This window comes from Phocoena sinus, chromosome 1 (genome assembly GCF_008692025.1).
Source record: "Phocoena sinus isolate mPhoSin1 chromosome 1, mPhoSin1.pri, whole genome shotgun sequence".
NCBI classification, from domain to species: Eukaryota; Metazoa; Chordata; class Mammalia; order Artiodactyla; family Phocoenidae; genus Phocoena; species Phocoena sinus.
The window spans coordinates 9514612-9527789 of NC_045763.1; the positions used below are offsets into that span (position 1 = coordinate 9514612).

Consider the following 13178-nt stretch of genomic DNA (forward strand, 5'->3'; position numbering starts at 1 on the left):
TTGAGAGTCCGCCTGCCAATGCAGGGGACACGGGTTCGTGCCCCGGTCCGGGAAGATCCCACATGCCGCGGAGCGGCTGGGCCCGTGAGCCATGGCCGCTGAGCCTGCGCCTCCGGAGCCTGTGCTCCGCAACGGGAGAGGCCACAACAGTGAGAGGCCCGCGTAATGGGGTGTGGGGGTGGGGTGTGGGGGTGGGGTGTGGGGGGATGGGGGGGTGTGGGGGGTGTGGGGGGTGGAATCTCAGCTGGAATTTGAAGAATTTAACAAGTGTATTCAAAAATGTGTGTGGAAGAATAAAGAACCTATAGAATTAAATGAATTTCAAAAAGGGGCTAAGGAGATTCACTTTACCAGATACTAAACATTCTACAAAGTTCTACCAATAAAAAATATGTGCAAGTAGCCTAGGAACAAGAATGAATGGAACAGAAGGAATTGTTCAGCGACAGACCCATGCAGTTATGATCAGCGATTAAAGGATGGACTATTTTGCCAATGGTATAGGAAAGGCTGACTCACTCTGTAGAGAAAAATGAAGTTGGGCCTCTAGATCTCATATACCACATACAATTCAGTTGTGTGAAAAACTTAGATGTGAGATGTAAAATCATAAAGCTAATGAAAGAAAATATAGGAAAATATTTTTACATCCCACTGTAAGGAAGGACCTTTTGGCTAAGAACAAAATGGCAAAAAATTTATGGATTTGAATTACATTAAAATTAAAGTTTTTTTTCTTTTTTTGAATCAGCAAAGAACACTATAAACCAAGACACCAGACAGATGACAGAATGGGGAATTGTTTGTGATACCTAAAAATGACAAGGAATTAATATGTAGAATGTACAAGGAATTATTGCAAAGCTACAAGAAAAAGACAGGAAATAATAGAAATATGGTCAAAGGATATGAATAGGCAGTTCACAGAAGGGGAAACCCAAATGACTAAGTAATGAAGAGGTGCTCAAACCCACGAATATTCAGAGAAATGCAAATGAGACAATGGTGGGCTCCACTCCATACCCATCAAATTGGCCAAAATCAGAATGTTGGCTAATGATGAGTTTTGGGGAGAGTGTGAAGAAAGGGGAACCCTGTGACCATGCTGATGGGAAGGAGTGTGGCTGGTGTTGCGGTCCTGGAGAAATTTCTGGCAATGCTGGTGAAATAGATACACAATGACTCCAAGATCTGGCAGTCCCACTTCAGAGAAATGCGAACACCCACAGACACCACCATGTGCTTTACAAGGACACATGGATTGAGTTTATGGGGGTGGGGGTGGGGAGCAGGGATTGGGGGGAAAATAAAGCAAGAGAGGAGGCTTGTAAGGCAAGATCTGAGGAGTATGATTCACTGAACCCGATGTACCTGAGAGCGAGAGAAATTATGCAAAAAAAGATTCCGTTCACACCAGTGACCAAGTTATAAAATAGCTAGGAATCACTTACCCAAAGGGGGAAGGGGCTGGAGGAGGGACTAGTCGAGGGGGTTGGGTACCTGCCCAGGCTGGGAGCGGCCCAGTTTGTAATGGGGTGGAGAACTCAAGGCGAGGCAGGGAAACTGAGGCCAGAGTGTGTCTAGCAGGCATTCCTTGTCTTTGAGGCTTTACCTAGAAAGTAAGGACCAGCTGCTTCTTGGCTCTTCCAGGGCCTGAAGGAGAGTCAGTGAGAGCGGGGTTTGGAGGGTGGGGTGGGTAGGTGGGCAGAAGGAATGAAGGTAGGGGTGGAGGGGTGAGGGACTGGGGGTTGGGAGTTGGGGGAGGGGAGACTCATCCTTCAGAGGAAAGGAATATGGCAGGACCTTGGTGAGGCTGGAAAGAGTAGGAGAATTGAAAACCCTTTGAAAATATAAAGGGCTATCAAAAGAAACCCGCTGACAAGATCAAATGTCCTTGCAGATGTGGGCACCCGGGAGGGAGACTCCTCACATACTGCTGGGAGTGTGAACGGCACAGCCCCTTGGGAGCGGAATTTGGCAGGACCTAGCAAAAATGAAAATGTGTAAACCCCACAGCCTGGCAGTGCTACTTTCTAGGTTTACGACCTAGAGGAGATCTCAATCCCGTGCTTCAGGAGACAGGTGCCAGAATGTGCATCTGGGCCAGAAGTGCAAACACCTGACAGTCAATTCGCAGGACAGCAGGTAAACAGAAACGGGGGTGGGGGAGGGGGTGGGGGGAGTGGAGGTCAGGCGTGCAGGGCAGGACCAGGTCTGAACTCAACAACACGGAAAGTTCTCAGAAACACAGCCGAGGGGTGGTGGGGGGAAAAACCAGGGGGCAGGACAGCGTGCCTGGTATGTTGATATAAACACAGAAGCCCGTGTATAATAATATTCCCTGTCGTTCCTTTCCATGTAAAGGCAGAAAACGGATTTGAGAGAAACATGGCAGACTCAGAGGAATAGTTACCTTTGGAGGGAAACACAAGGGACCCGACCAGGGGCTGGGGGTCAAGAAGGACTTTGATTTTAATTAGAGAAGAATCTGAAGCAAAAAAATAATTCAACAAAAATTTACTGAGAGCCTACTATTAAAAAAAAAAAAAATCGAATCAGTGCCAGTGCTGCTTTCTAGGTGTTGGGGACACAGCAGAGAACAGAACAGACAAGGTTCCTGCCATCATAGGAGAGAGAGACAATAAACAAATAGAGAACTTATACTAGCTGCTATGAAGAAAAGTAACTTTAGTTAGGAGAGTTCAGAGAAGCATCTCTGAGGAGGCGGCGTTTGAGCAGACTGGACCAAAGTGAGGGGGGGAGTCACACAGGTGTCTGGAGGACGGGTGATCCAGGTGCTTTGCCTGTGCAGGACCAGCCAGAACAGAGGTGTCAAGTGATAGGATAGAAGGTCAGAGAGGAAGGAGGGCAGCCCCAGTTGTTAACGTTGGTCAATTCTGGGTAGCGGGAATATGGGTGTTTCTTATATTATGCTTTGGATTTTTTTTAATTAAAAAAAACTGAGACAAAGACAATGTCAAGTTAAAAAACAGATGGGTGTAAAAGGCAGCAGCGTGGTTTGCAGTAGGATGAAAGGGAGAACTACCCATCGTGGAAGGCCCTGAGTGGGATCAAAGGTGGTCATTCCTGCAGGACAGATATGTCCCTGCTGTACTGTTTTGTTTTTTGTTTTTTTTAGGCTTAGTAGGGTCTTAGTTGCGGCGCGTGGGCTCTTCGTTGCGGCGTGCGGGCTCCAGAGCATGTGGGCTCTGTAGCTGCGGCACGTGGGCTCTCTAGTTGCGGCGCAAGGGCTCAGTAGTTGCGGCACACAGGCTTTAGTTGCCCCGCGGCATGTGGGATCTTAGTTCCCCAACCAGGGATGGAACTTGCGTCTCCTGGATTGGAAGGCGGATTCTTAAACTGGACCACCAGGGAAGTCCCCCCTCTGTACTGTTAAAGGCAGCGGTTTAGAATCAAGCCCAGCCCAGCTCCATCCCCATGCCCCCACATCTCACGGACCTCAGAGTCCTTGAACGTCAGGACAGGAGGGGCACTTGGACCTAGTCCAGAGATGGCAGAGGCCGGGTGATCTGCTGTGGCTGCCTCCTTCCCCACCCAGCGCACACCTGGCTACTTGGTTAAGCATCCTTTCTTGCAGAGGCCACACACAGGCTCAGAATCCTTTACAACATGAAGCCCTAGGCAGCTACCACCAAGCAGAGTTAGCATTTCGGCTGAAAGCAGCCTGCCTCCCCTGATCTAATCCAGCACCCTCATGTTCTAGATGTTCTAGGCCCTCACACAGGGAGGGGGCTAGGATGGGAACTCCCCTGAGTCTGAGCTGGGCCCACTTGCTGGGCTTAGAAACTAAGGGTCTCCAGAAGCTTTGGGGCAGGTTTGGGGATTGGTTCCTGGGAAGAGACAACCCAGAACAGGGAGGTTTCAGTCGAGTGGAGGGAGGAGGACGCCTGAAGGCTCTCTTGGCAACCTTCCCCAAATTGCCTGGGGTCCTCTTTGAAGGTTGCGGGGAGGGAGAGCTGCCCTCCCCTTCTTTGGAAGAAATGGGGACAGGAGCTGGGGAGTATTTCCTGGTCCAGCACCCCCTGCCCCAAGCTTGGTATGGCCAGCTCAGCCCAAGACATGGCCCTGGGGTAGGCAGGAGGGCAGGTGGGAGGCCTCGACAGATGATGGAGATGGGTGCAGAGCTGTGGCTCACCCCAGCGCTACTTCCTTTTCGAGATTTTGGGACATGAGTCATCAAGGGGCTGACCCAGAGCATCCAGGGCGCTGAGACAAGCAGGACAGCAGAATGAGAGAGAAGGTTGCTTGCCCAGGCTGTGGGCCAAACTGGGTGGGGCTGGGGAGGGGATCCTGCTGCCCAAGACAGGATCCCACTGGAGCTCCTGGAGAACAGGTCACAAGATTTGATGGCGCGTTCTGAGACCTCGCCCACAGTGTAAACTCCCCCTCCCAGAGCGACCACAGCAATGCCTTCCGAGCCACCCTCAGCCACGGCACCTGCTGCAGCTAAACCCTGTTTCCCAAAAGGTGTCTGTCAGTCACCTGGGGGCTCATTAAAAAGCCAGATTGTCAGGCCCTCAACAGACGTGGGCGTGGGGCTCAGGAATCTGCCCGTGGAACAAGACTTGCAGATGGTTCTGATGCTGGAGAGCCATTCCTCCAAACGGTTCTCTAGAACACCCAGCACATAGTAGGTGTTCAGTAAATATTGGTGGACAGGCTGGCTGGTCTTGTGCACGATGCCTGCCGTGGCTAAGCTTTCCTCTACACCAGTTTGTAAAGCACGGGCATCAGCTTGCTGGGGTGGTGTGTGCGAGATGGCTGGGGGCTATGGGCTGCACTGGGAAGTGAGGAAAGCCTCCAGGGAGCCCCAGGTTTCAGATAACTGTACACGCAGCGCCTGAGTTGGGGACCAGAGGGCCATGGTCCTGTGTGCTGGAAGCCTGCCTGCTACCCATTACCAAGGAGCAAGTGGGATTTTTCTGCGTCATGGGACTAGGGGTCTAAGAGATGCATGGCCTGGGAGACCTGGCAGAGTGCATAGGGTCTGGGAGTGCTGGAGCTGGACTGGATTCTGGGGCCTTGACCCTGACATTCACTCAGCCTTTCATTTGCTCATTCACTTCCTCTCCCCTTTCTTGCCTCCTGTGTACACTCGTCCTGTATGCAGCCCTTATCCACTTCAACCCTACTGAGGCCCAACTCTGAGTATCACCTTGTCAGCAGGGAAATAGAGGGGACCACGACCAAGTCCCTCTGCCCTTGAGGACCACACAGTCCAGCAGTGAGAGGCAGACAGATGAGCAGAGCTCCTTGACTATGTGCTTGAATCCCCTGGCTTGACATCGCAGGCGTTTAGGGACCAGAAGACTGATGGGAGACTCTCAAGCACTTGTGCACTACTAAGCACCCAGCACCCCAGGGATGGCACCCAGCAGGTGCTCCAGAAAGGTCGTGATGTGAGTTGGAGCCTGTGGCTGGATGGGCCTGAGGCGGCAGAGCTGGAGCGAGACAGGGTGCATGGGTGTGAGCCGGGCTGCTCCAGGTGTAGGTTGAAGGGCAGCCGTGGGCTCTGGGCAGGAAGCCGGCTTTGGGTCTTCTCTGACCCATAGTGCTTCCTATGGGGAGGAGCCCTGGGCAGCAGGAGCCTGGAGGACCACCACTCATATAGGGTTCAAGGGGAATATGGAGCCATGGCCAGCAGGAGGCTCAGGTATCCCTGGTGCTGGCGAGCCGTGGTCAGAGGAATAAGCAAGAAGGTCTAGACACCTGCAAAAGTGCCCCAAGAGAGAATGAGCCAGAAACTGCCTTCCAGAGGCCCCAGTGTATGTGTGTGGGGTGACAGCTCTAGCTGCTATGAAACACTGTGCCCTTTGCTTCCAAAACCCTCTCCCCAACCACACTCGGCAGTCAAGAGAGGAGTCGCCGGGTCCTCCCGCACCCAGGCAGGATCCAGCCTGGGTTCAGCTGGAGAAGGGGAGAAACTCCACCCTGGAGAAAAGACTGTAGCTCTATTGAGTTCCCAGGGCAGCACCGGACTCTCATCTGGTAGACCAGAAGGTTCTTCCTGCCTGAGAGTGCCTGGAAAAGTTCCAGGATCTGCGCAGGATTTCATGCAGAGTCTGGGAAAAGATAGGTCCCCCAAGCAAGTGTAACAAGGAGTGAGACTTTCTCCTTAGACCCTCGCCTGTTATCTGCCTGCGCTCAGCTCCAGGCCCTGCCATCTTGTCCCCCCACCCCCTCCACTGCAGTGGGCTGACCCCAACAAACTACATTTCCCAGGTTCCTTTGCTAAGTGGCTCCTGTCTTAGGTTTGGTCAATGGGAGTCACTGGTGGGAGATTGTAGGGTGGGAGGAAGGGAGAAGCCGGATATTTTCTTCCTCTCTGCTTCACGCGCGTCTCTAACAGTGGCTCTGTCTCCTCCACGGTTCCAGATGCCCCCAGATGTCCCAGCTCCTGGCTTTGGTAATGCCACTTCCAGCCCCAGAGATGGTGGTGGCTTCTTGCAGTTGTTAATCTCAGACTAGTCTCCCTTTCCTCTAATTGTTCTTTTAATTCTCTACCATCTTCACAGCCAATTCCTCCGTATGAAGTACCTTGTACAGAATCACTAGACAGAGGGTTTGCTTTCCTGTTGGCTTGGCTGTCACCCACCTCTTGGAGTCCAGTTGGTGGAGCTGGGATGGAAGGTGGGATCCCAGGAGGATCCCCACGTTTGGGTGGTGGTGTTGCCACCCCCTGGGATGGGGAGCCATTGGAGGCAATGAGTCAGTGGGGCCCACTGGGTTTGAGGTGTGTAGGGGGCATCCATGGAGAACTGTTTGCTCCTGTTTTCACCAGGTGACACCCCACTCCTGGCCTTTGGCTCTCTCTTATGGATCAGGGACTCCTCCAAACTGCTCCCAGACAAGACTTGTAAGGGCCAGAAGAAATCTTCATGCTAGTTTTAGAGTCTGACCCTCTCTGCAGAGTTAAGGTTGTGGGCTGTGCTAGCCTCGCCCTTAGCATGGCCCATGTCTTAGAAACGTGTGGAAACCAGGTAATTTCCCAGTCTCCTGATCAGGAGGTGGGATTTTCCATCCGCCAAGGGTCACTTCCCAGTTTCTCACTCAGCACCTAGAAGCATCATCCTTGCTGTCTCCATCACAGGGGTTGGTGGCCCAGAGCAGGGGTCCCCGGACCTCGCTTTGGGTAGCCTGCAGTGAGGGAACAGAATAGCCTCCCCTCCTGCCACCCTGCCCCTCAGAAACGCCCTATGTGCTGGGGGCAAGGACTCTCAGGGCTGGGGGAATATGTTCTGGTCCCGCAGGGCTGGCCCTGGTATTAGGGTTGGCACTCAAAGCACAGGGGGTGCAGCTGGAAGCTGGAGTGGGTGCTCAGATGTCAACTCCAGGGGAACCAGCCCTCACGGCCCTTGGCCTGGGCCGGCCCCACTCTGGGCTCCCACAGCTTTCTGTCCCAGCCTCTGTTTACTGGTCAGCCACCTGGACAGGGGACTCAAGAAGGAGGTCAGGGCAGGCTCCGGCTCACTCTGAGGAGGGCATGAGGAATGTTTAAGGATAAATGAGCAAATGAATAACAGTAATTACAGCTAATATGTATACAGAACTTATTAAGTTACTTATATACTTACTTTGTAAGTTTACATACATATATAATATATACTATGGTATGTGTGTTATATAACTTTCAATCTTCAGTCTACCTCTGTGAGGTTAATGCAGAGATGCAGACCCAGGTGGCCTGGCTCTAAAGTCAGATAAAGTCTAATGAGGGAATAATTTAGAATGCCCGTGAGCTAGTGTCAGTTGTGTGGGATGTTTCACCAAATTCGTGCCCCACCGCCAAGGGAGTGGGGAGCCTGCAGGAGGTGGGAGGGGTAGGTGGACGCAAGGCAGGTCGAGAGAGAAAACTTCGGGGCAGCCGCAAGCCTGGTGGGAGCCCAACCCCAATGCGGATCTCCTGCCCCCTCTCCCATCCCACCAGCCCCGCTGGGAAGGGTGACTCGAAGGGGAGGGGACGTTAGAAGGAGGCTGGAGGGTCTCAGAGGGCTGGGAGTGGCTGGCGCTGGAGGTATGGACCCAGCGCTAGGCTGGCAGAGCTGGGGTGAGAGGGGGGGTTGGGGGCGGGGCGGCCGGCTGTGTGGGGCGGGGAGGAGGTGTGTCCACGCCCCGCCCCGCCCCCCCGTCTCTCTTTGGCCGCGCGCCGGCTTTCGCTTTCAGTCAGAGGCGCCCGAGGCAGCGGAGCGGGAGCGGTGGCGCGAGGGCGCAAGGGGCCCGCCGAGCCGCCCGCACCCATGGTGCCCACCGCCTTCTGGGCCGCACTGGCCGTCGGACTGCAGCTCTGGGCCGCAGGGCGCGCCGTGCCCACCCAGGTAGGTGACTCGCGCGACCCTGTCTGGGGCGGGGCGGGGGGGCGCCATGCCATCCACCCCAGGCTGGCGCGCGTCCCCCGCCCCGGGGCGTCCGGGGCGCCGTGACAGGGGTGCGGGGCTCGGAGCGACGGAGACGCAGCACCCGCCACACCGGATCAGATGCACGCCGCTGGAGACCCTCTGGGCACCCCGGGTTTGGCACACGTGCGCCCGGGGCCGGAACTCTGGCCACCGCGACCCGGAGTCGCACCTTGGTCCCTCCGCCGTCGGTGGCCGGCCAGCGGGCCCTGGGCAGATCCCAGCCAGACTGTGAAACCCAACTCCCGTTATCCCTGCGACCCCTGGCCTCTCCGGGGTGACTTGGGGGTGGGGGTAGGCAGTGATCTGTACTGGGGCTCTGTCCCCACTACAGATGCCCGGCACCTTCGTCAGAAGACTTCCTCCCTTCTGAGCTACGGTTTTCCTCTTTCTTAGAAATACTGGGGCTGCGTGTGTAAAAGAACAGGGCCAGGTGTGCAGTAGCACCTAATAAGGGCACAGTCAGACTGTGGACTGTCTTCCATGCCCTTTGCCCAGACCCCTTCCCCAGGACCCACCTGGAGTGTCCAGTGGCCACTTCAGAGCCTGCCGTCTGTGGACTCTGGGGTGATAGGGAGAGAGACAGTGCCCTCAGGTTCCCCTGGGCTGACCTCCCCAAGGATCTGTGCCTGAGCTCTGGGCGACAGGGGTGAGGGAGGACTTCTGGGCTGGTTATCAAGACAAACATGATGTCTAAGGGGCTCCAGGAAAATGGAGAGAGCAGAGACCCCAGAGCTGTTATTCAGCGCTAACTGCACCCACCACAATAGCAAGGGAGAGAGAGTGTACAGAGGATTCTTCCACCTTTGCCTCTTGTGGCTGTCTCCATGGTCTGGTAAGACAGAAGAGCCTCATTTTGGACTTCCCTGGTGGCGCAGTGGTTAAGAATCCGCCTGCCAATGCAGGGGACACGGGTTCGAGCCCTGGTCCAGGAAGATCCCACATGCCGCGGAGCAACTAAGCCCGTGCGCCACAACTACTAAGCCTGCACACCTAGAGTCTGTGCTCCACGACAAGGGAAGCCACCGCAATGAGAAGCCCGCAACAAAGAGTAGTCCCCGCTCATCACAACTAGAGAAAGACTGCGTGCAGCAACGAAGACCCAACGCAGCCAAAAACAAACAAACAAACAAATTAATTAATTAAAAAAAAGAATAGCCCCATTTTGCAGAGAAGGAAAACTGAGGCTCAGCAAACTCCTTGTGTTTCATGGGAGGGCATGGGGGGCTCTCTTTCTTCCAAAGGGACGCCTCTTCCTTTCCCCTCTTGGCTGGGAGGAGGTGTGCCTCATCCTTTCCTCACGATCTTACCCTGATGGATGGGTGTGTGCTGACCCATCTGGATATCTTGACCAGGGAGGAAGGTGGGAGGTGGCATTGACTCATGTGAGGTGACTCACTGGCTAAGGCTAAAGACACCTTTAGAGTTCAGTTCTCAAGGCAGAGGATGGAGGTGGTCAGACCAGAATTGACTCATTCACAGTTGGTGCCAGGGTGGGACCTGGGGGCGCTGCCCCAGAGGTTGTTCTGTAAACAGAGGAGGTCAGGAGAGTCCCAGGTCTGAGACTTGAGTGTGGATGCTGGTGGCTCTGGTCCCCAGCCTGACTGCAGTGTGCCAAGACTAGGGGCATCACTGTGCCTCAGCGAACCTGGGGACACACGAGCCCCTGGGGGGAGGAGGCACAGGGCTTCTCTGCAGGACAGCAGCTCCTAGTCTTGGAGTTGCTTGAGGGGTTCTCCTGAGTCTCTCACTTCCCTCCCGTGTGCCCAGCTCCTGTATCAGCTCAGGTTCCCTCCTCCGGGACTGTCTTCACAGCCTTTTAGCTGGTCCTCTGGCCCCTGCCCCCTCTCCCACTGATCCTCCTTGGTGGCATCACTAGAGTGGCCCTCCTCAAATTGGAGTGCCTCTCTCCCTGCCTGGGAAGCAAAAGGCTCCCAGTGGCCAAGGCAGAAACTCCCCCAGGTGTCTCAGGCCAGAGCGAGTGAGGTCTCCGGGTGTTTCCTGCCACCTCTCTGCATCGTACCCTATACCCTACGAAACACGGCCATTGTGTATCTTCGTACTCCATGCTGTCTGTCTCCGTGGTGCACCCTTTCCCCCATCCTTAAGGGTCTTTTGCACGTTTCCCCCCACCCCCCACGCCAAAGCCTTTCCTCACTCTCCCAGTTGGATTTTTTAAAAAATTTATTTATTTTCTATTTTATTTATTTTTTTGGCTGCATTGGGTCTTCGTTGCTGCGCGTGGGCTTTCTCTAGTTGCGGCGAGCTGGGACTACTCTTTTTTTTTTTTTTTTTTTTGACCTTGGCATAATGGTTTTATTATGAAAAAATTTTTTTAATTCATTATGGAAAAGTTCAAACATATATGAGTGGGAATAATTGTATAGTAAACTCCTATGTACCCATCACACAGCCAATCAACTCACAGCCAATCTTTTTTTTTTTTTTAGCCAATCTTTTCTCATCTATATCCCCAGCTCCCTTCTTTTTTTTTTTTTTTTTTAACATCTTTATTGGGGTATAATTGCTTTACAATGGTGTGTTAGTTTCTGCTTTATAACAAAGTGAATCAGCTATACATATACATATGCTCCCATGTGTCTTCCCTCTTGCGTCTCCCTCCCTCCCTGGGACTACTCTTCACTGCGGTGCGTGGGCTTCTCATTGCGGCGGCTTCTCTTGTTGCAGAGCACGGGCTCTAGGCGCGCGGGCTTCAGTAGTTGCGGCACACGGGCTCGGTAGTTGTGGCTCTCGGGCCCTAGGGCACAGGCTTAGTAGTTGTGGCACATGGGCTTAGTTCCTCCGAGGCATGTGGGATCTTCCCAGGCCAGGGCTCGAACCCGTGTCCCCTGCATTGGCAGGCGGATTCTTAACCACTGTGCCACCAGGAGAATCCTTCCCAGTTGGATTTGATCCTCTGCTCTTTGAACTCCCAGCCCTTCATCCCTCTCTAGGACAGACTACATTCTGATTTTAATCTGGTTGTGTTCTATCCACCTCAATAGATGGAAAGTTCCTTGAGGGCAGGTACTGGGGGGGTCTTCCTCCTTATTATTAGCACCACAATAGCACCTGTTGTTTGAATGCCTACTAAGTACCAGGCAGCATGCTTAGGATTTAACTGCAGAATCTTGCTGAAACCTTCCTTACAGCAACTCTTAAAAGGTGGCGTTCCCCTTTAGAGATGCAGAAGCTTGAGGCTCAGAGAGGTTATGGTATTTCCCAGGATTATAGAACTGGAGGGTAGTGGGTGGGGAGGTTCGAATGCAGGTCTGCCTGATTCCAAAGCTCTTCTTACTCTACCCTCCCCATGCCTGTATCCCCCGTCTGCCCCCACCCGGGTCCCTGGCACACAGTGGATACTCAGTTGTGTCCGATGTAATAAATCAACTTGTAGAAAGAGCCCCAGGGAGACCTGAGCTGCTGCAGGCGTGGCAGAATCACTTTGCCTGCAGGGTTTTTGCCTCCTTTAAAAGCTGTATTTGCTGGCTGGTGTGGAATGCGTCATTCATTCATCTCGTCATCCATTCATTCAGCAAACAAACGCCAGTACAGCTGGCAGGATAGGTGAGCACTTGGTGCCATCTAATGGGGATGGGCAGGGCTCTAGCTGTCTGGCTTTCTGTTGTTGCTGGGAGGGGGCTGAGGGGATCTCTACCTGCTGGGTTGGCCTGAGGCTGAGGGGCCTCAATACCTAGGGGCCTGGGGCCAGCTCGAGTTAGGGGAGAGGTTGGGGACTCCTAGCTTGGCCTGGGGACATTGGCCTTTGGTGGAGATGGGTGATCCAGGGTACCTGCTGTCCTGGGATGTCTCTTTGTCCCCTGTCTAATATGCCAGAGGGGAACCTGTTTGCTGACTGAGGATGTGACCCTCACTGTGGTCCTGGGTTTGGCCCAGTGGCTCCTGGAGGAGTAGCCAAGAAGGTTGGAGGGGGAGAGTTTTGATGCCATCCGTGGGTGTTTGTGTGTGTGTTTCATTCAGCTCTACACATCAACTTAGTTCTCAGGTTTACGCCATGTGGGCTGCTTTTCCGTTTCTCAGACATGCCACACACACCCCTGCCTCAGGGCCTTTGCACTTGCTTCCCCTTTACCTTGAACGCTCCTCCCGCTGATAATCCTCAGGTCTCCTTCCTGCACTTTCTTTTGCTGAAATGAATTCTTCTCAGGAATGCCTTCTCTGGCCATCCTACCTATAAAAGCTCCCCACCAGGTACTCTCACTCCCCTGACCTGCTTTGTTTTCCTCTGTAACACTCATGGCCTATTATATTTCTTTCACTTGCATTGTGTCTTTCTACTAGAGTGTTAAGCATGGTGAGGGCAGGGACTTGTTCACTTGTTCGTAGCCTAGCAGAGGATTCCTTGTTCTCAGTTCTCTTGGCATTCGGGCCATATGGTTGCTGTGGGAGTTGTCCTGTGAGTTGTAGGATGTTTAGCAGCATCCCTGGCCTCAACCCACTAGATGCCAGCAGCACTTGTCCTTCATTTGTGACAGTTAAAAGCGTCTCCAGATGCTGCAAAATGTCCCCTGGGGGGAATTGCCTCAGTTGAGAACCATTGGCTTAGAACGGTGCCTGGCATGTAGTGGGTGCTAAAAAATATTGAATTAATGTCCGAAAATATTCATCTGACCTTCATAATGACCCTGCTTTATGGATGAGACAGAAGAGTTTGGAAAGCCAGTGGTGGCAGGGCTGGGCTCCAGTTCGTCTCACTCTCTCTGGGATATTTCTCTGGGTTCTTCCTCTGCTGTGTTGAGTCTG

The 13178-nt window shown here is 53.5% G+C and overlaps 1 protein-coding gene across 1 annotated transcript in view; it reads left to right on the forward strand.

The window, feature by feature from the left end:
- The first annotated feature begins 8188 nt into the window (after positions 1 to 8188).
- TNFRSF1B (TNF receptor superfamily member 1B) overlaps positions 8189 to 13178 on the forward strand; it is a 34278-nt gene continuing 29288 nt past the window's right edge. The window contains exon 1 of the mRNA XM_032637273.1: positions 8189 to 8336. Coding sequence (XP_032493164.1) covers positions 8259 to 8336 — 78 coding nt within the window. The 5' untranslated portion in view covers positions 8189 to 8258. The remainder of the gene's footprint in view (positions 8337 to 13178) is intronic.